The sequence below is a fragment of the Lingula anatina genome, chromosome 6 (assembly GCF_051362555.1).
Source record: "Lingula anatina isolate TDL-2025a chromosome 6, LinAna3.0, whole genome shotgun sequence".
NCBI classification, from domain to species: domain Eukaryota; kingdom Metazoa; phylum Brachiopoda; class Lingulata; order Lingulida; family Lingulidae; genus Lingula; species Lingula anatina.
In genome coordinates this window covers 14,269,566-14,293,025 of record NC_141772.1, presented here as the reverse complement: position 1 = coordinate 14,293,025, position 23,460 = coordinate 14,269,566, and the positions used below count along the sequence as shown (strand labels likewise).

At 34.3% G+C, this 23,460-nt stretch overlaps 1 protein-coding gene across 2 annotated transcripts in view; it reads right to left on the bottom strand.

The window, feature by feature from the left end:
* Window positions 1-23,460, bottom strand: part of LOC106151009 (putative receptor-type tyrosine-protein phosphatase mosPTP-1) — a 27,892-nt gene extending 4,432 nt beyond the window's left edge. The window contains exons 1-27 of one of the 2 annotated variants that reach the window (XM_087015701.1): window positions 23,339-23,460; window positions 21,537-21,657; window positions 21,019-21,339; window positions 20,572-20,701; window positions 20,006-20,190; window positions 17,925-18,106; window positions 16,121-16,235; window positions 11,001-11,216; window positions 10,485-10,580; window positions 9,505-9,713; window positions 8,732-8,867; window positions 8,349-8,463; window positions 7,897-7,979; window positions 7,341-7,438; window positions 6,657-6,750; window positions 5,772-5,842; window positions 5,330-5,464; window positions 4,903-5,058; window positions 4,163-4,317; window positions 3,746-3,881; window positions 3,075-3,227; window positions 2,782-2,875; window positions 2,329-2,405; window positions 1,897-2,028; window positions 1,183-1,317; window positions 646-791; window positions 161-296 (exon numbers count right to left, since the gene is read on the bottom strand). In XM_087015701.1, coding sequence (XP_086871827.1) covers window positions 161-296; window positions 646-791; window positions 1,183-1,317; window positions 1,897-2,028; window positions 2,329-2,405; window positions 2,782-2,875; window positions 3,075-3,227; window positions 3,746-3,881; window positions 4,163-4,317; window positions 4,903-5,058; window positions 5,330-5,464; window positions 5,772-5,842; window positions 6,657-6,750; window positions 7,341-7,438; window positions 7,897-7,979; window positions 8,349-8,463; window positions 8,732-8,867; window positions 9,505-9,713; window positions 10,485-10,580; window positions 11,001-11,216; window positions 16,121-16,235; window positions 17,925-18,106; window positions 20,006-20,190; window positions 20,572-20,701; window positions 21,019-21,339; window positions 21,537-21,597 — 3,567 coding nt within the window. In that variant the 5' untranslated portion in view covers window positions 21,598-21,657; window positions 23,339-23,460. The remainder of the gene's footprint in view (window positions 1-160; window positions 297-645; window positions 792-1,182; window positions 1,318-1,896; window positions 2,029-2,328; window positions 2,406-2,781; window positions 2,876-3,074; window positions 3,228-3,745; window positions 3,882-4,162; window positions 4,318-4,902; window positions 5,059-5,329; window positions 5,465-5,771; window positions 5,843-6,656; window positions 6,751-7,340; window positions 7,439-7,896; window positions 7,980-8,348; window positions 8,464-8,731; window positions 8,868-9,504; window positions 9,714-10,484; window positions 10,581-11,000; window positions 11,217-16,120; window positions 16,236-17,924; window positions 18,107-20,005; window positions 20,191-20,571; window positions 20,702-21,018; window positions 21,340-21,536; window positions 21,658-23,338) is intronic. The other variant, XM_087015702.1, reaches the window with a different exon arrangement.

Sequence of the window (23,460 nt, the reverse complement as noted above, 5' to 3'; positions counted from 1 at the left end):
AATAAAACAAGAAAAGTGTCAATCAGTACATTTAAAAAGCTTGGTGTTAGCAATCAAAGCCTGACCAACCAGCCATGGGTAAATCTCTATCTGCAACAAAAATTTTAAAAACACGGAGAATATCGTTTGCTCATATCCGCATTTGTAAATCATCACTTACTTTTGATGAAAATATCCCAGGTCTCATGAGATGGTACGTTTTAGCCAGGGAGTAGACATCAACCCCATCCTCATGTTTTCTCTGGTTGTTCAGGGAGTAAAGAGCACAGAAAGTGCCAGCCACTGACCCACCTTCTCTGTAGAAACAGAACACCAATTTTGTTTTAACTTTTTTTTTTCCACTTTTAAAATAACATTTTAAATGCACATGGAAAAATAAAAATACAGAAAGACAAAAGAAGTAAATACCAGTGGAAAAAAAAACTTTTTAGAGGGGGGGAGGGAAGGGGAGGGACATCCATTTACCTCACATTCTCAATTAGGTCCTGGTGAGAAACATATACTCATAACAGTCTGAAAAAGGCCTCTGACCAGTTTACCACAAGCTAACACGTGGCGAGGAGAATTTTCCATCATGTATCGAATAATTAAATGATTCATATTCAAATACCAAGCTGATGAACATTATTGCTCATCTCAACTTACTTGTCTATAACTATAATTGGTCCATTCTGGTGCTCCTTGTGCCAGCTATCAACTGTGTCAATGAACTCCAGCACTGTGTGCAGAGGAGTGCAACTCTCAGGCCAAGCAGTCGTAGAGATAATACGCGAAGTGAGTTCGTAGTCATCCTGGTTAAAAATGTAGAACATATAATATAAACAACGCTAAGGTTACGTAAATATTGTTAAATGGCTAGGCTAGTAATATTGATTCATTTTAACCTGGCCCCAGTTTTACAAAAAAAAAAAAAAAAAAAAAAACTTAAGTCAGTTCCCTGGTTTAGTTGTTTAGGATTTCCATGAGAGTGCTGTTACACTGCTCCTGATAGGGTAAGACTTGCCCATTTGACCATGTAACCTTGGTAATTGAGTTCTTAGCCAGGGAACCTGACTTAAGTTTTTTTTGTGAAACCGGGGCCTGGTCTATTGATTACAAGCAATTAATATTGAAACTGCAATGTGATGTAATAAAGTAAAGATAATGGATAATAAGCATACTTTTTTGAACACCCACACCCACCTGTTTAGACTCAATCAGGAAATCTCTGGTAATGTTGTGAATCTGGGAGAAATCCTCCCCAGTCTGGGTCACCTTGAAGTTTCCACTGTCTATTTCTTGGGTTTCATCCTTGCCTTGCCAAAATTCAGGAAATTCCTGGAAAACAGAAAATTAAATATTAACTTCTAAGGATGTGAACCAGACCACTGTGGACTTGGCATTGATTGCACCAACATAGCCCCTATCTCTCTCTTTCTCTCTCTGTGGGTATGCGTGTGTGTCAAACTATCAAATGGCGATCTACTGTATTCAACAGAATCTGTTAGCACAAATAGCGACCTTCATCTCCTACTTCTTTTCTTTTCACCGGACACATTGTGCTTGCAGATACACTTACTAATGGTGACACCAAGACATGGGGCACTGTTGGAAAATGAACACCAAAATGATTCCTTTCACAATTTCTTCAAATTATCATTAATCAATCCTATGTCACATTTATCAGTTGATCCTTTTAAAATCTGCTTTCACATATAGTCTGCCGATTACAGAGGGTCAAATAACACTATAACAATGGGAACTATTTGTAGCCGTCTACTTGTCTGATTTACGTGTCTGGCTAAGCAGACTTTTACCAGAGATGAAAGTGGACCTTATAAAAAACATAATCAAAATTCAATAAATAAAACAAATAACCAGATAAATCTGGAAGATTTTCATCTCTATTTCACTGACCCCGTCTTTAGTGACCTCCGAGAGCATCACAATGGTGGCTGAGTTCTGGTCCCAGACCATCCTCCAGAAGTCTTCCTGGGTGGTCCCCAGGGGGTGCTGGGTGATCACAAACTCATTGATTTTGAAATAGCCCTGAAATTAAGAAAAAAAAAAACACTATAAATTAAAATAAAAATAAGACAAATAAATCAGAAATAAGTGAGTTACCAATCTTGGGATAAAGGTGTCCAATTACATGCCTTTTTAAATTAACAGAAATGAATAAAAACACACACAAACACAAAGGTGTTGATGTACACTGAACTCCCCCCTCCCCCTCCTTTGCCTAGTGTCTGCATTGCACCAACAAATGTAATACTCATCTTGAAGATAAGAAGACGTTAAGGCAAATGCTAACAACTGTGTGAAAACCAAAAGGGACCAGATAATCACCTGCAGGAACGTTGCATTGATGTAGTCTGACCCGTCTATGCCAGGCTGCTTTGGGAGATGAACTCTACTCTTGTCCACTGGAAGACAAATTTTGTTTTCAGTTAAAGTTAATTGTTGTTTAGCAAAACGTACCATGATGTCATTACTTTAAATTATGGGGAATTGTGCTATAATAGTTATCCTGCAGTCTTTGTGACTGCCTTTATCAAAGAACAATGAATTCATTAATTACCTAAATTAACAAACACCTGCAAAAAATTAATGTATCCTCCTATAAATCTCCAGTTATTCACACTTGACTTTAATCCTTAGTAAGCATAATGTTTTCAATTTAAAAAAAAAAAAAAAAAAACACTGAGAAATATCCAATCATTAACTTTATATTTTCAAACTACACCCACTCAACAGCAGGTACCCAATCAATATCCTTTCATTCAAACCATAACTGCTTACCTGGCAAAAGCCTTTCAGACCTATTTTTGTTCTTATTATATATCATATGTGCAGGAGAAAACTCGTGGTCTTTTGGTTTGTATTCTGTTACTAGCTGCAATTTAAAATTCACATTTTATGAAATACTGGCAAAAAGTGAAAGAACATTGGAAAGAGTCAATATAGATCGTATAAAATTAATATAATTTATTGTCAGGTATACATACACTTTTAAAAGAAGCTTATTCATTGTTAAAGCTTTCCCACAAAAGTGTAATAATAATTAAACCATAAGATAACAGATTAACTAATACCTGATATTGCCTGTCAAGTAAACACTCTCCTTCTGCATTGCAAAATGTCAGATTTTCTTCTACAAATTCTTTAAGTTTACAATTAAGAACCTCTGTGTCACCATCTTTTTGAATGTACTCCAACAAGGCATCATGAATGAAAATGTACTGGTCCTGAGGAAAAAAAATACAAATAGAAGTAGTGAAAATGAAGTTAATATCAATCAAAGCTCAGGTAAATCTCAGGTAAAAGCTCAGGTTTGTGAAAGATATCAAATTTTCAGCTCTGGGGTCTGGATACATGACATGGTTTTAATCTTTACCCTGTTGGAATATTTGTGAGGCAAAGCTGATAAATAAACTTTGGGCTTGCAGATAAGAAAACAATCAGATTGTGTTCAGAATGTAAGGCTAGATAGCAGTGTGTGTCTGTGTTAGGAGTTATTAGTAAGTGTAAGTGTGTTAGATTTGATTGGTAAATGCATCACATGAGCATGTAAGGTGCCACTGTTGTATTAGACAAGACAAGTGCCTCCATCCATATTGTTGTATATGTGACTGTTGTGTAAGCTGTATTGGACTGTCAACATACTTAAGTGTAACTGGGGAGTGTGTTAGGTGTGACGGTTGTGACATGAAATTGCTGGGGAGTGTGTTAGGTGTGACAATTGTGACATGTGATTGCAACCCACCTCTGTCTGCACCAAGAAGCTCCTCTGGTGCCTGATGTGTGTGAGGAAACCGCACACATTCACAGTTCGCTTGTCTAGAATCTGTCGTATCATACTGTCTAAAACTATGTACGTGCCAGTTCTACCAACTCCGGCACTGAAAAAGTGATAATAGCAATATAAATATATATATATATATATATATATATATATATATATATATATATATACCCCATAATATAAAGAATCTTGCTAGACAATTTTTTTTTACTTACTTGTCACTGATAGTTTACCTGAGTTCATAATTTTGAAAACTGAAAAATTTTTAGATTTGACTCAAAGACTGCCATATAGGGTCTATGACTTAGACATTACGAATGCATTGAAAAAGGCTGCACACATCAGCATAAGGCATATATATATGAGAATGTCCCTTACCTGCAGTGTACAATGATAGGGCCTGCCCCTTCAGGATTATGACGCGACGATTTCTGGACCAGCGTCAACACGGGTAGTGTGTAGTCTGGGACCCCGTGGTCTGGCCAGTCTGTATAGTGATACTGGTAGATAATACGCTCAAATGCGGAATGTTTCTAGAACACAGAGGGATCATGATATATGATACGAGTGGTTTTAGCTGATGGTTGAATAAGAGTTTGCCAAGTAAGGCAGGGACTCAATGGACTCAAGGGACTCTGCAGGGACTCAATGGCTTGTAATAAAATCTTCAATGACCTTATTATCCAATGAAAATATGATTAAGTATAATTGTCAGCATTAAAAATAAGATAATAAGACTTCAGCCATTCTTACAATGAACATTTGTTCTTTTAAACTTTTCATTTCTGGATGATGAAGCAGATGATGAGATTTGTCTCCACAATTTTTTATCGTCTCCTATTATTATTGATTCTTTGAGGGACCCAGCCTAAACAGAAGACTAAAATAGCAGACTAAATCAAAGCTTTGAAAATGGGAGGACCTACCCATGTTGATTGACATTCTCCCATTAAGGCCAATTGCCAATCAAGAATGGCGGATCTACACACTGATTGACAGACGGCCTGAATGGGAACAGTCAATCACGCCAGCCAGTTCCACCCAATTTTTCAGAACTCAAACATAACAAACACATGCATAAAACAATTCATCATTTTGCAATTTTGACTATGACTTACCACTCTTGTGCTAACTCTTTTAGCTTTTTGATTTCGCAGACAGAATTTGCGTATGGTGTAGCATGCACGCTCGTCTTCATCCAGGTACTCCACTTGCATATTCCCATAAGTCTCAGTGTGCCCCACCTCATTTGGCCAATATTTGTCACACTTCCTCTACAGAAAGCAAAAAATGACTAACTCAAGTAGACAACTAAATAAATATTAAAAAGGCTCTTTTCATAATCATCTTGAGAGCCAGTTAATTATCCGTTTCTCAACTGCGACAATGTTTGGTATACACATGTGCACAAACAAGTAGTTGCATTTGGTAATGTGTTTACATGCCCCAGGTATCTAGGATTTTTCAACATCAAAAGCCATCTTTTTCTCACAAATAATGCCCACTAGGCCTTCTCACAGGCAGCCCTGTATTTATTTTACTTACTCTTCCTTTCTCTTCCAGGTTTGTTATCATAACTACAATGACAGAGTTTTGATCCCACACCATTCTCCAGAAATCCTCAAATGTATTAGGCAGTGGCCCTTGGGTAGCTATATAGGCTTTGGCTTTGTGGTAACCCTGGCGTAAAAAAAATATATATATAATGCACATTTCCTTATTTGGATAAATTCATGGAACAAAATAAATAAATGACTAAAGACAAGTAAATTTAATCACTGAAAAATCAAAATGATTCTGAGCTCTCTTTCTGCTTGAATAACTTAGAATAAAACCATGAAGAGTTCTGTCAAATGAAATAACAGATATAAATCACATCTAAAATTACTTCAATTACTTTAGACAAGCTATTTAATTTGAATTACAATATGAAAACACTTAAATCACAGATTAAATCACACAGAGAAAGCTTTGAGTGTCCACTTACATCAACAAAGTTGGCATTAATGTAGTCATTATGTTTGGACATTGGCTTTAGCACTACCCTAGTATGGTCAACTGAAAAGGACAAAAACAAGATTTTGACAACTGCACAAAACACTTGTAGTGCATTCAGTACAGTGGACTAACAGATCTGCGGATCAAATTTGGTGACCCACTAAAATGCTTGCCACTTATTTCCCAATCAAGCACTGAACAGATTCCACGCGGGATTATGCAACAACCATTCAAGTGGGTCGGCCATATTTGATCTGTGGATCTGATAGTCTGCTGTTCTGGGCTCCGTATCTCGAAAGGTTCGCTATGTTGCGCACGTGTGCAAGTGTCTCGATTCCATAACCAATTCTATTTCAAGATACGGGGCCATGGAATCGAGACGCTTGAGCGCGTGTGCAACATAAGGAACCGTTCGAGATACGGAGCCCTGAATGCGCTCTAGGACAAACTTGTGTAGATATAGCTACCATATCGACTCCAGTGAATATAATTTAAATCTAAGGAGTAAATGAAGCTCAGAATCTTGCACATTTTAGAACATCATGAATATGTTGTGGCAGACAGTACAAAAACAAATTAAGTTTCTTTAGAAATGATTTGCCTTTTTCTCAAGAATAGAATTATCTATGATATCAAATGAAGTTTTGCAGTATCAATAATGAAAATCAAGACTTTATTTTCAGATAAACACTTAATTTTTAAATAAAAAAAACTATGTACATTTAAATGTTATTAATAAGAGGGACGAATGCCAAAATAATTTTATTTTCTTATACTGTTATATATGTTATTTAACTTTGTCGTGACAGAACTGTTTAAGATATATGTAAATTAATTAGTTAATGTTAAAACTGAAACCACTGTATAAACTCACATGGCAAAATGTTGACGTATCTGTTCTTAGGCTTGTTCTCATCCATGTACGCCGCGTCCTGAGTGATATTCTTGTTCACACTGTTGTTGATGTCCTACAGCAGATAAAAAAATCTTGAAAGGTCTTTTATCTTTTTCCTTCCTCTCTTTCTCTCATACATTTAATGAACACAACTCTTTAACATCCTTTCCCAGCAAATATAAATACAGATGCACATACATGTGTTTCAAGACATGTATCAATACTTGCACACGTACCCCCAACACGCACACACACACTAACACACACACACACACTCTAACACACACACTCTAACACACACACACACTAACACACACACACTCTAACACACACACACTCTAACACACACACACACTCTAACACACACACACTCACTAACACACACACACTCTAACACACACAAACACACACACACACTAACACACACACACTCTAACACACACACACACTAACACACACAAGCACACACACACATACACGCACACTCTAACACACACACTCTAACACACACACACACACACACACACACTAACACACACAAGCACACACTCTAACACACACACACACACACACATACACTCTAACACACACACACACACACACACACACACACACACACACACAACCATGAACATTAATACACATATACATATGTGAACATACATCATATTCCTCAGAGAAACGTAGATCCCCATCAGCGTGCATCTTCCTCACATGGTCTGCCCAGTTCTCAATGCTGACACTTTCGTAATTGCTTCTTCCTGAAAAAATAAATCAGTAAAAACAAATGTCAGTTGTAAAATCCCTAGCTGAGGTTTAGTTATCAAGAAAAAAAAACTATTTCAGGTAAAATGGTTGACAATTCAAGTTCCAGAAAGACCTAGGAACCATTGTCATTAGTAAATACTGCATTGGCAGACCTTCAAATTCTTTTCATTTTAGAATGACACTTTTATGGATCATTTCAGCAAAGTTTTTATTGGGCTTAATAACCAAGTATTCAACCATATCATTTGTACAAAGTGCTTACTTCTTTTTTTTTCACATTTCATCTCAGCAAACAAATAAAATTTAACACAAAAGAAGTGAATAATGTGGTTTTCAGAATACTGTCCGTAAGATTCATGCCTCCCTCACAACTCTCACACCCTCCCCTGGAAAAAGGTTTAAAAAAAAGAATTAAAATAAATAAAAACAGACAAAAATCTTTCTCACTTACCATACAACTCCATAAGTAGTAAAGGCTGTGATATATTGTCATCGGACCCCTTGGTGGCCGTTTCCTGGTAATTTTTCTTACGTCTGAAACCAAAGTACAAGGGAAAGGTCATGTTCTGGTGTCTTAAAATAAGTAACTCAAACAACTATTTCTAGTAATTAAATATGTATTTGAATCACCTTAGAGTTCAATGAGAGAAATGGGAGTTATCAAAAGGGTATTGACATAACTGGAACTAGAGTAAATCCCCACCCATTGTTATATTATGTATTACAGTAGAGATTGCATTTGTGTTTAGGACACATTGCTGCACATTAAAATGAACGAGGACTGACATATGCCAAAACATTATGAAGAGCAATGAATATTACTTACTTATGTAAGTAGAATGGAAATCGCCAATACAATGTGCACAATGACAATTAATGCTACTGCAGCGATTGCACACTTACCTCAGTAGGAAGACAATTGCTAATACAATGGGGACAATGAGAATCACTGCTACTGCAGCAATTACTCCAAGGATAGCAGCTAGACCCATGGCAGGTTCTGGGGCATCTGTTGTAACTGACAAAGATAATTGTTGTAATATTAACAAATTAATTTTAATGGATGAAAAGATTCCTTTCAGTTTATGGAAAAGTATATTACCAAAGACAATTTATTCAAATTTGGAAACCAAAAATATCACATTTTTGCTTAAAAATTCTGATCCATAGCTATAAATAAAGCTTTAAGATAAATGGCATTATCTTTTATACCAAATTATAGCAAATTAATGCCATAAGAATTGGAGAGAGAGAGAGAGAGAGAGAGAGAGAGCTGGAGTGATTACTTCTTTTCCCCTCCAGTGTTAGTGTCACAGGTACAGTGTACTGGCCTATCTTGTACTCAGAACTAAACAAGCTCTTTGTTGCTGCAGCCACACTGAACTTGTACACCACCCCTTCTTCCAAGCCATGCAGAGCAAACTGAAATAGGATCAGTTTAGTCTGTTACTCAATATGTAGAGCATACTGAAATAGGATTTTTACAGTATGTTCCATAATATGTAGAGCATACTGGAAAAGGATTAAGAGAGCCTGTTAATCAACATGTAGAGCATATTGAAATAGGATTTGTATAGTGTCTGTTCCCTAATATGCATAGTATACTGAAATAGGATCGGTATAGAGTCAGTTACTCGATATGTAGAGCATACTGAAATAGAATCAGTACAGTCTGTTACTCAATATGTAGAGCATACTGAAATAGGGTCTTTATAGTCTGTTTCTCAATATCTATATGTACTTACAGTTTATTGTCACTAAATACATCACTTATGTGATGATTGCATACAATACAGATATATAATATTAATATATAATTATATTAACTAAGCTGATACTTATACTAAATATCCATATCAATTCAACACAGTGAGGGCATCGTTTCCCAATATCCAAATCTATTGTCAAACAAAGCACCTTTTATACTGAATTTTGACTAAAGCATCCACAACCATTACCTTCAGTCTCAAAATAAAAATGGAATTCTTCATAATCAGTTCAAGAAAATAAACAATGTGCTAGACCAAAAAAAACTATAAATATGAGAAAACAGACTTACTTCTTCTGGCTCATTTCTTGCATCCTCTCTTCTCTCTGGGTTAACATCCAGCGTCTTCTCTACGGCTCCTAATGTGCCGTCTTCTTCCTTATAGTACTTGATTAAATATCTGTCGATATGACGAGTGAAGGAAATTGGGGAATGCCACGTCAGCAGGACACTTCCCGTCTCATTCTGCTTGACCAGTACTCTTTGTGGGCGTCCTGGATCTGGAAGATTAAAGATGGAATGTTATGCATAGCTGCATGCAGGGCGTTTCTCAGGATTGGGGAGGCACAGTCCATCTATACCTATTTTTTGGGTCCAAAATTATCACTTGTAATTTCCTACAAAATTTCAGGGAGTCCAAGCCTTTGTTAAAAAAAATAAAGAAATAAAAATTCACAAGCTGTCCAGCCATCTTTGAAAATACTGGCTGTCTCATAATGCCTTCCAATTAACAGCTGAGCGATTCACTGGCAGTCTACATTGTTCACCTCTGGTCGTACAACTGCATCCAGTTAATTTTTTTTTGACCCTAGATTTTTCAAATTTTGTGAATTTAGAGGTTTGACATGGCTATTCTAGGGGCGGATCCAGAGATATTTTCTGACAGTCTTCCAAATTATCTCTGTTGATCCATCCTCCATTTTTGACAGAAAACATTGGATGCCCGAAAATGTGAACTTGAAAATCTGACCGTCTTCCGGAAGACCCAGAAGACGGCCTAAATCTGCCCCTGTATTCAAAAGATTCAAAAGTTTTATTCAGACAAGTGAACCCTGAGATATGGACCTGCTGATTTTAGGACACTGATGGTTTGAAAGGCTAGTAATAAGCTAAAAAGTTTATGGCACCGACTGTTAAGGTGTGCAAATTTTATTTAACAAAAACTGATTAAAACCTGTGTTGAGAAAACTAATTTTTTCAACAAATCACTCCATTGATAATCTTTAAAGTTATTTTTATGATTTTTTATGATTTATCTTTAAATTCATTACTTGAAACATCTGTGATCACGCTTTGTTGTACACTCTCTTCTCCTTCCCCCTTAGATGTATGAGCTACCACTCTCACTGTATAGTCTGTGTATGGTTCTGTGAAAGAAACAAAAATACCCTCAGTAATAATTCTTTTTATTATAATAAATGCTCAGATGTAAATATTTCTTTGTGCACTGACATAAAAGTAAAAGAAAATTCTTCAGATGTTTTTTGATTTTCAGTATTGTGAGAAAATTGTTTTTTTGAGATTAAAGAAATTAGGCAAAGGACAATGACAACAATAACAATAGAAATCATCAAATCACATTTACATCAAACAATGCAAGGTTTAATTGGTAACAAACTTTTTAAAAATCTTTAAAAAAGAAGGAAACTAACTGTAACAGTTTAACACTTATAAAAACTCTTTTGTTTCTGAAAGTCTTAAGAAATGAGCACAATCCTATTAATTTGAAGACTTGCATATTAACTATTGCCTTATAATAAAAATAAACAAATAAATAAATAACATACTCAACCATCTTATCTTCATGGTAGGTTTAAACTCCTCGTCTACACGAATAGTTTCTGCCTTGGTTTGTCCAATCCTATTCCCTGAGGAGTCGGTCTCATTCCAACGTACTTTGTAACTTGTAATGATCCCGTTAGGCTCTGTGGGTATTACCCAGGCCACGACAAAAGACGTAGACGTCTGATTACTGATGTCGGTTATACGAGGTCTGTTCGGGACTGGAAAGATGAAAAATGAAAATTTGTTATCTTGCTTTCTACTGTTATAAGCCGAAGACAGTTTGGGGCTGAAAAAAGGAATTAAATATGCCACCATTAATCTTGCTAGTAACTGTAACAACAAATGCTCTATTATCTTCAATGATCATCAACAAAACTAACCCACAAATTTTTAAAGCCTCTGTAAAAGTAAAATAAAACAAGAAAGATAAAATATCAAAACAAATATTCATTATACATAAATATGCAATAAATATATTTAAAAAAAAACATTAACTGCTAACTGAAATAGTCCATCAATAGCCATATTATCATAGTATCCACACATTTTTTGGGTTACCATCTGCTAAGTAAATCATATTGTGTAACAACCTGATCAACACCTGGACATGGCTTGTTGGTAAATTACTAAGGACAATTTACTTTGACTGAAAATATGCTTTAACATTCTTGACTAATCACTGATTTGGTGAAAAACGTGTAAAAGGACAATATATTATACTTAAATACACTGATAATTAAGTTATAAAATAACGCATTGCCTTATTTCTACTGATCACATTTCTGCAACATAAAATTGCATTTTTTAGAATTGCATTACTTTATACATATCAAAATAGCATTGTGACAGTCATTCATGTAAGCATTTAACAAAATACACATACACATAAAATGGGTTCCGAGGCAGTCCAGTTTGGAGCACTGTATTTAAATAAGTCACCACCCAAGCACAAGCCTATCTGTGCACAACTGTTTAGTCAACTTATTTATGAACGAATTAAATGATGAATTTTAAACTGTATACACCATTCATATCTGAATTTCAGAGGGGACATTGTAGTTATGCAGTCACTTACCTGTGGAGAGAGGGGGGGGGGGGTGTTCTCGAAAAAAACCTGTATCGGGAGAGATACCAGCAGTCCCAATAAAGATTTTTCCAAAGGCCCTATACCATTTCGTATCCTTCCCTCCTAGTAAGTGACTGAATAGTGAATGCTACCTATGAGCCTTGTTTCAATAACTGACAACATGTGACACAGCAAAAGACGCAGGATATCGTTCTACATCCAGCAATTCTCAACCAATCTGATTGTAGAAATTTACTATGAAATGTCATAAAGACTGTTGAGAACTTGATATCTTCCTATCTTGGCTTGCAGTGCACTCTATTAACAACAGTCTTTTGCTTGCTTAAACATTTTGGCCAACATAACACTGGGTAACAGTTAGTTCCAACATTAATAAAACATAATGTGCAATGTTTTTTTCACGATAAATCACACTAAATAACACAACAAGGCAGCAAAGCTGTCAAATGTACAGACAAAAAACAGGAAATAACTATGCACAAAATAGGCTACTGTCAATTCTGATGCAAAAGTACATTATGTTAAACTGCAAATTCAACATCAAATTTTAATTATGCTCAACAGGTAATACCAATGTAAGTAAAATGTGTAACAAGTTCACACTTTGAAAATGTATAACTTCCAGAAAAAGAAGCCAATTAGACTGCTTTTCCAACTCTGCATTTTAGTCCTGTTTTTCTTTTTTTCTTTTTCTTTTTTGAAAGTTTGGCAATCATAAGTAACATGGTTTTCCCATAATGGTCATCATGGCAGCAGCACCCAAAATTGTGTTTTCTTCTATTCTGATGCCATATTACATAATGGTTAACAGCATAATGACCGTTAATTTTTAATAATACAATATACGTATCATGGATTTTCAGAAAATGTGACTAGCATGGGTCTTCAAGCCCGTGGAACTTCAAAGTCACACCTTGAAAATATGTGAAAAATTAAATTTTCACAAAAAAAAAAAAAAAAAAAAAAAAAAAAACGTTTAACTGGCAGTAAGAATTACCAAACAGACTGCATTGCCTACTGAAGCTGTATTTTAGTCCCATGTTTCTTTCCTGTAATTTTGAGAACAGTAAGTGACATTTTTTTTTTTTAATGTTCATCAAGGGAGCAGTGCCCAAAATAGTTTTTTTTCTTCAAATTTTGATGCAATATTACATAATATTTAACAGCATAATGACCATCAATTTTAATAATAAAATATCAGTATTATGGATATTCAGAAAATGTGACTAGCAAAGGTCTTCAGGCCCATGGAACTTCAAAGTCACAACTTGAAAATGCCAAAATGGAAACAAGACAGCAATGTTCTGAAATTTTTTTCCCAGTTTTAACAATTTCTAACATAAAACAAAATTAACAGTTTACTACAGTTTTTATATGATCAACTAAGAAAATTGATGAGATGGGAAAAATATTAATAGAGCAGCGTTAAATGTCCAATTTCTTCCATTCTGAGATTCTGAACATAGTGAATGATTGAATCTGACAAACTGCAATGATATGAGTTTATTTCCATTTTTTAAACTTTATTACACAATACACGATAACAAGTTTACCATCATTTTTACATAATCAAGTAATGATGTTGTAAAGATGCAGGAAATGCCAAACAAACACTTTTACGTATCTTATTAATTAAAAATTGAAACTGTTAACATGCCTAAAAATTTAATCTGAGGAAATGTGAAAAAACAGCATAACTTTAAAATAATGGCCCGATTATGCTGATTTTTGAACTCAACTTGCGTTTTAGCAAAAATGACCACTCCTGTGAGTTTAATGACAATTTGCCTATCTGTTTTTCGTATATTGTGTTTACAGTGTTGCATATATGCTGAAAAATGAAAAAACAGCATAACTACCAAAGTAGTGGCCCTATCATGCCGATTTTCGAACTTGACCTGTGTTATAGTAAGATCGATTACTCCTGTGAGTTTCATGACAACAGGCCTATCGATTTTCCTTGAAATGTGTTTACAGTGTTGCATATATGCTGAAAAGTGAAAAAATAGCATAACTTCCTCAATAATGGCCTGATCATGCTGATTTTCGAACTTGACCTGCATTTTATGAATATTCATCAGCTCTGTAAATATAAAGCCAAAAAGTAAAACTGCCTTCCACTTATCGTGTTTACAAGGAAAGTGCACAGCGCCGGCGACAGTGACGGCGACGACGACAGATGCAGGTGATGGCAATATGTACAGACACATCTGTACTTATTTACTGTACTGTTTGAGAACAGTAAGTGACATGGTTTTTCTTAAATGGTCATCATGGGAGCAGTGCCCAAAATAGATTTTTTCAGATTTTGATGCAATATTACATAATGTTTAACAGCATAATGGCCATCAATTTTTAATAATAAAATATTAGTATCATGGATATTCAGAAAATGTGACTAGCAAAGGTCTTCAGGCCCATGGAACTTCAAAGTCACAACTTGAAAATGCCAAAATGTAAACAAAGACAGCACTGTTCTGAAATGGTTTTTTTTTTTCATTTTTAACAATTTTTTTAACATAAAACAAAATAAACAGTTTACTGCCATTTTTATACGATCAACTAAGAAAATTGATGAGATGGGAAAAATATCAACAGAGCAGTGTTAAATGTCCAATTTCTTCCATTCTGAGATTCTGAACATAGTGAATGATTGAATCTGACAAACTGCAATGATTTGAGTTTATTTCCATTTTTTAAACTTTATTACACAATACACGATAACAAGTTTACCATCATTTTTACAAAATCAACTAACAATGTTGTAAAGATGCAGGAAATGTCAAACAAACACTTTTACGTATCTTATTAGTTTAATAATGAGACTGTTAACATGCCTAAGAATTGAATGTGAGGAAATGTGAAAAATATGCTGAAAAGTGAAAAAACAGCATAACTTCTACAATAATGGCCCGATCATGCTGATTTTCGAACTTGACCTGCGTTTTATGAATATTCATCAGCTCTGTAAATATAAAGCCAAAAAGTAAAACTGCCCTCCACTTATCGTGTTTACAAGGAAAGTGCACGGCGCCGGCATCGCCATCGCCATCGGCATCGCCATCGGCATCGCCATCGGCGACGACAGACGCAGGTGATGGCAATATGTACAGACACATCTGTGTCTGTACATAAAAACTAAAAGAGATAACCAAACACCGCTTAGAATAATTCCAAAATACATCATACATGCTCATGAAGTCAATGTTAAAATAATTGTTACACTTAAAATCACGTACTGCCAATATTAAATGACAATGCAGTTTTTCTTTAAAAAATTGCAACATAAATACTCCCTTCTGTAAAAATAAATAACACCTAGAAAAATGATAACAATGTGGAAAAGGCACTTTTATACAACAATTTTTATTACCTGCTAATGAATCCCATAAATAGAAGAGGTGCAAAAAGAGCACAATATAATTCCAATGGTGACTTAAAAATAACAGAGCCACTTTGACACAATAAAAATTCATACACAGAACTGACATTCTAATATATTAATGTCAGACTCTATATTCAGTTAAAATGTCATTTTGATGTTATATTTAGTATTAGACGCTCCCCATTTTTGTGAAAAAAAGACGATTTTACAGTCAATTCTTGTATGCCATCCTGGCTGAAATAACACATAAACAAAGCAGATATGCCACCTACTAGTATCAATAATATGTTTGTTTTTTTTTTACATAAGATATGGACCAGTAACACAAATGCCACAAAATGTGGCACATAACACCACATTGCAAACAATCTCTTAGAAACAAATAGTTTCATTCCTTGGAGGGTAAAATACATGAACAGATTCTTAAAGTGTCCACCTGTGGGAATGCGGAATGAGCTTTTTTCATTTTCGGTGCCACTTTCTCCTCTTTAACAACGTGCTTGCAAAACATTTCATCTCAGTGCTTTTTAACTATAGGTGGCACCACCACATATCCAAGACACTACTCTCATGAAACCAACCTTTTGGAAATATAAACTTAACCATGCTGGACATCACAAACAGCAATTCTTTTAAAACATGCTACTGACCTCCCTCGTCTGTTAAAAATATCTCTTCTGCTTTGGGACTCTCTCCTGCCTTGTTATAGAGTTGCAAAGCGACCAGGTACCTTGTGTGCGGCTTCAGGTGGGTAATATTACAGAACTGGGGCAAAGAACAAAGCATATCGTCATATAAAACAGGGTGTGATATCGGGACTTGGCAACCAACTGCTGATTATTTATCATAAAATAAATCTTACTAAATGGATTCTTTTTTTTCTTTCTTTTGGTGCTCAGCATTGCTTTAGAAAACTTCTTTAAACCAATAAACTTTATACTGCTGCTGTTACAATATTACAACTGAAATTTTAAATCCATATTTATAAATATGTACTTACAAGAATTATGGTTATTTAAGAAAAGGCTTAATTTCTGGTATTCCGATAAATATCAATACAATCTAATCAACTGAGAGTCATTTACATATATCTTACTGGCTACTTATTAGCTTTCCCTACTTAAAAAGAACTTCAGGTAACTATTTTATATCAATGTTAGTAGAATCTAACTATTATAGCAAGCCTTTGAACTTTGAAAGCAGAACATTAGCTGATATTCTGATTTCAGGACAAAATCAAGTGCAAATCAGACACTTCAGGAAAGAAATTCTTGAGAAGAGGTATTAGAAATGATTTCTTAGCATTCAGGTTATTCCACAACTGCACCCCTCCCCCCAAATAAATGAACATACACACACACCACATCAACTAGACTCTTTTTGCAAAAGGATTAATTTGGCTAAAGTCAAAAAAAAAAAAAAAAAAAAAAAAAAAAAAAAAAAAAAAAAAAAAAACATCAATCAATCAATCAAACAAACAAACCAACAAAAAAGAAAAAATTGTTGAGAAAATATTTGCATGAAGTTATCAAATCAATTCAATTATGTACTACAATTTTGTTGAGAAAAAAAAAAGGTTACAACAAATCAAAACAAATTCATTAACATCAATCACTATGTGCAACAAATTCTCATAAAAATAACAACTGGGCTAAAAATTATTAGAGACCAACTGAACTGGCAATTTTATAATTCAAATGAAGCATTTTCATATTCATAAGCTGATCAGTATTCTAAGCCTTGTTAAGAACTATTTAGAGTCCTCGGACAAATGGCCGACGTGTTCTGTGTGTCTGTAATATGGCAAGCAAGGTTGATAATAATGTTTTATTACAGGCAAAAGCCTAATCAATTGTGCTAGCTGCTTTAAGTGGACGCAAAAAAATATCACATAGATTGCAACTTGCAACAGTGGTTTCACTGCATTAATAAATAAATAAACAGATGGGAAAAAAAAGAATTTTAACCAATTTTCAAAAAATACACCATCTCACGTGTGACTTACAAACCCAAATTGCAAAGTGCATTTAGAAAGACAAATGTAAATGAAATTAAAGACTGGTACTCAACAATTATAACATTCATTCATAAGACTACTAATCTATAATGTAAACCAAAACATTTTCTGCATTTATCAGTTGTCTGGGATGGGATAAAACTAAATGTTGACATACCCTCTCCCCCCCCCCCCCCAAAAAAAAAAGTGCATTTAATGTCACACAGAAACTATCCCTATCCTTAAGCACAACACCCACGTGTTTCACTCATTCAAAAGAAACACAAGACTGTTGTTAAAATCCAAACCACCAAGAAAAATGTTAAATAACAAAGTAACAGTTTTCAAGTCACAGCAAGCAAGAACCACAGCATGTGCTTGGTTAGAGGCGCACACACGCACACACACACACACACACACACACACACACGTGCATGCACACAGGAACACAAACACACCTTTTCATCTGGGTTAGGCACCGTAATTGGGTGCAAGTTCCCCTCTGGGTGGCGCTTATACACTATCTTATACCCCAGGAGTTCCCCGTTCAGGGTGTCGGGTGACGGATCCTGCCAGTGAAGCTGGACTGACGAATTCGTCAGGTTACGTATTTCAAGGATGGTGGGCTTAGCGAGCGGCTCTGAAGAGGAGGTATAAATACAACTGTAGCAGTGACGTGAAGATGGGTAGAGTTTTTTCCCCCAAGCTGTGTAAGTTCACACGGGCAGAAACAATCATGTTTATACTTACATGCCTTAGTATACTAATCTGGTGCCAAATGTGTGAGAAAAAAAGTTAAAGTGCAAAATGTTCAATAGATGGCGCTGTGCTTACAGTTGGTTCTTGGGCATTCAATACCAGCAGTGTTACTTTCTTCCAAACAGATAGATAAATGTGGTAATTCCTTATATAAATATATAATTGCCATAACATTTTCTGGAGGTAGTTTTTACTGTGACTGAGATGTAAGCATAAAGAACAGAGAAGGTATTAGGCAAATAGGAAGTGATTAGTCTTGGCTTCGTTAACATTTATTAGGTGGCAGTCAAAGAAAAATGAATTGTGACAAAACTTCACACTGCACTGAGTGCAAATTTCCAGCATGCAAATGACTTTAAAGAAAGAGAGAAAGAAAAACAATCGTCTTTTAGGTGTTATTAAGAGGAATTATCAATTTAGTAGAAATGTAAGAAAGATATCTATGAGTATATTAAATTATCATTCAGGTCAAAATCAATACAAAAAGATCTGAAAAATCCCTGAATGACTTACCATTCATAAAATGTTATTACATACTGTTTACAGTGCATACATGTATACCTTTTCTTCATTCTCTAAGTACCTGAGTATCCCAAAATGAGACCTTTTTTTCCCCCAATTCTATCAATTCATACACTAATCATATAAAGATACAATTCCTCAATATGACTTTCTCCCTTGGTCATTTAATACCATCAATAACTGAAGCATCGTTAAGTATATTTAAGACACCCATTAGTGGTTTCTACAGGAAAAAAAGAAAATGTTTCACATGTTAAAATCAAAAGGAATTTAAGGGATCTTCAGTCAATTCTGAAGTCCTCTACTGTAATAGTACATGCTGTGCAGTTTTTAGTGCCTGTAAGAAATATACATAATTAGTAAGAAATATTCTGATGCAATGAAAAAGTGAATTTAATAATAAAATAAAAATGTCAATAGGGATTGAGGAACCTGATTTTCATAATATTAGTAATATTATATCAATCACTTTTTTAAAAAGTAATATATATATTAAAGCATGTGGAGTAAACTTCACATCAGTCTTGGTAACTTTTGTGTAGGACTTGTACCTTTCTAACAGATGTGAAATTAACCCATCATGCTTTACACAGCTAAATTGTTAGTAATAATTGTGTGCATAGGGCAATGTGCCATCATATGAAATCACTCTGTGACCTGCATAAACAGTGTAAGGCTTCACTTTAAATTTGTGAACTATTTGTCAATAAAATAATAAAAATAATTATAATAAACATTTAAAAATAAGTTATCAAATTTTCTGAATTTTCTTTCATTCATCTTAACTTTACTATTACCTTGAAAGAAACTATTTCTTGTAAAAAATATACTAACTTCAAGTATGATATTTCTGTTTTGAAGAAGATTTAGAACATTTCAAGTACATTTGGATGACAAATTAAAATATTAAACTTTATATCACAAGTTTTCTTTCACTAAAAATCTTCCTAAAATCACCACACTTCAAATGTTTAAATCTTATTGCAGGAGATCTTCGTCTTATAACAAGAATAATATATCCAGCTTATATAAAATAAATATATATATAAGAAATAAATGTCTGTCGCAAGTTCTTAAAATAAGTAAGATAGTTAAAAACACAATGTTAAAAATTATAAATACAATAAACTACTTAAAAAATTAAATAATCAGTTAAAATTAAAACTTCAAATCACTAATAGGACAAAACTCCTAAAAAAGTCGGATATCTGAGTTCAAACACAAAAACCAGGGGTTAAAAGCATCATCAACCACCTACCGTCCTCAGCCGTCTGAACTTCAGTCTCCTCGCTGGCGCTGCTGTTCCCTATTTCATTGATGGCGGAAATGCGGACCACATAATTTCTGTAGGGTCTGATGATACCAGCAGACGATATCAAAATATTCGACAGGTTAGAGGTGGCATGCACCTGGAAGGAGATGGCGTTTTCCCAATTTCCTCCCCTGAAATAAAAATTAATGGAAAAAATGAACAAGACAGTTATCAATATAATCTCATGCAGAATTTTAGACTTTGTCTGATAAAAATGGCATAGATGACAAAAGAGGCACTTTTAAATTACTAGTACAAATTACTATTTTGGATTAAATGTAATTGTGAAATCTAAATGGACATCATTCAGAGTTAAAATTATTGTAATATATATATATATCAGAATATGCTCTAGGGGCTACGTCTTGAAGCTAAAAATAAAAGAAACAGCCATGAAGATGCTCAGTGACACACAGCTTAATTAGTAGTCGAGTAAAATTCAAATCCTCAGTCTTTGCCAAGAAATATTCTCGACTTATTTTGTTTTGTAACAAGGGACCCTCTTCACCTACCTGTGTATGACATGCACATTGTAATATTTAATTGGGCTGTTGTTACTTAGTGCACTGGCTGTGAATGTCACATGAAAGGACCTGGACTGGATGTTCGATACTATTGGTTTCCCTGGTGGGCTCGGCACATCTGTATAAAAGAAAGTGCAAAAGAACTTCACCTTTTCACACAACCAATATTTATTTTTTCCTGGATTTAAAGTTTAACTTTTGGCACCCGGATAAGCAAATTTTTTAGTTACACAAGTTTTCATTTTTTGTTATTTTTGCTGGATATTAAAAAACTAGTGCAGATTGACTGTATTGCTGCCATTTTTTTTTTTTTGAAAAATAAAAAAAGATATCACCACCAACTGTTACAGAATGATAAAGTGTTCTGTACTTCTTGAACTAAATATACAAGTAAAACCTTGGCAAAACAAAATTGTGTTTGATCTGTCAAACCACCTTGTATAGTGAGCAGTAGTGTCGAGTTCACCATCAATGTATCATTGCCACTTGTATACTCCACGTAGCACTTGTACTGTCCAGTGTCCTCCATCACCACAGAATTTAATCTCAGCGAGAAATCTGCCTCGATGATGGTAATCCTTTCCTGGGCTTTTGGATCAGTGCCAGCAGTGCTAGTGACACCTATATTTGACCAGGAAAGAAGAGACTGAGTCCCTTTGAACCATAGGACTTGATCAATGTTGTTCCTGTTGATGCTGCCATGATCACATGGTAAATTTACTACTCTTCCTTTGCGACTTTTAATGACTTTATTTTCTAGAGAAGAAAAGATATGGGATACTCTTTGTAAGATACTGGTGAAATATCATAATAACAATAGCTCATTTTCATATTTAATTTACTGCATCGGCTGTTCATAATAACATATAATAAATTTAAATTTTAGATAGATAACAGATTAAAGATTCAATAATATATTATTTTATTTTCGTAATATATGGTGACATACTTACCAGCTTTGCATAGGAAAACAAAGAAGCACAGCAACAGTGGGAGGTACATCGCTCTCTCCATTGTTGGCAAGTCTGTTTAGTACCTTTGCTAGACACTCGGAATATTTCTGGTCTTCTACATCTAAGAAGGAATTGAAAAAAAATCCAAAGATAACATTCAGATACAAACAAATAAATATATCACTTGATATTTTGGCAATTTTTTTCATAGCTGAGAAAAAAAATGAATTAGATCAGTAAAAATAAACTAAGTACTAGTATACAAATATTTAGAAGACTCAATCTCAAATATTAGCACTGGTCCTCTACACAAATATTATTGCAAAGCTGCCTCTCTATAAAAATTTTGAAAAAGTACGCATACATGTAAAAGGTTTAAAAATTATTTGATATAACCAACCTTTTAATGTTTACATGCCATGGTTATTAAGAAATTATTTTAGGTCAAGCATGAATTAGAGTCCATCATCAAACTTGATCAATTTCTGTCAATTTCTGATCTAATGTTTCTCTCAATCAATCAATTTAAAAAAATCTAAATCATCTATTACCATTTTAAAATTAACCCTAAATAACTTTGATAACAGATAATAAACTAACAATATCATCTTAAAAGTAAAACCATACTGTTATTGCACCAAACTATATATATCTTAATAAATAAAATGACACTAAAAATAAGGAAGTAGCTTTCCACTAAAATGCCTGCAATACTATGTAACATTTTAGTTTGGATCACAGCAAATCAAAACCTAAATGCCACAGGCCTTTTAAAATACATATCTTATACATGCTCTACATTGATGAGAAACTGATAAATTTCTTGATAAACAAACTGTCTACTTTGCTAACATTATGTTGACTTAGTGCTTGAATGTGGCAGCCATCTGTGCTTAATATAAAACACCCTTTAGTGCTCTTTCAGAATCTCTCTCAGACTCAAATCTGTATTTGTTAATTATACAGTATCTGGAAAATGAACACAGTGAAATGTTTAGAAAGAAAGCAGGGCTAATATTGTTTATATAAACATAGATTTTTTTGCTCTATATTACTTCTGTAAGGCCATCACTATCTGTGTTTTCTTCAGCAATGGGTATACATTTTTAAGAGTCATGATTTGTGATTAGGCATATATATATATTTCAATTAAAAGCATTAAGCAAAGCACCAAAAGTAGTCTTAGTATTTCATACCCTAAATTATTATAAAAATTGCTGGCAACAGGCCTGATGATTGTACTTTTAGCCTAGTAAGTGTGTTTAAGATACTCAACAGCATGATACACAGTACTTCAAGAAGACTTATAACTGTCCAATGAACAGTGCCGGTAGGGTCTATACATTCTTTATGGTCAAATATCATCACTGTGATTTTGTTTATTTACTTTCTTTATACTGAAAAGAAAGCGAGACAAACAATTTCAGGAAGCGAGCCTGAGAGTATTTATATTTGAATATCTCGATGTTTACTTTAGTAACTAGATACCCGTGTTAAAGAACCACGTTTTGTTCCTATAGTTTATACATAAAGCACCAAGAAGTCAATCAATGGCCACAATTAATGGGTACAAGTAAATGCACCGATTTCGTCACACTCGAAAAACCTCGGTCAAATCAATAAGAATCTGTGCAAGATTATATCAACTATCACATCTTCCAGAGTCTTCCTGTTTCAATTTCTTTGCAAGTTGTTAGCAAAAAGAAATCTACTTTCAGTTCTTTTTTCAATTAAAAAACCAGCGTAAGCTTTATGTATAATTCAATTCTCTTAAATAAATGCATTAGCGGCACATTTGTTACCTTAAATGTACACCAACAGGTCCATTTATTCGTCAGGAAATCATCAACTGGTTTCAGCCATGATTCATCCTTAGCGACCTTCACCTTGGCTTCAATGCAATTATCACATTGTGGAGGTTGTA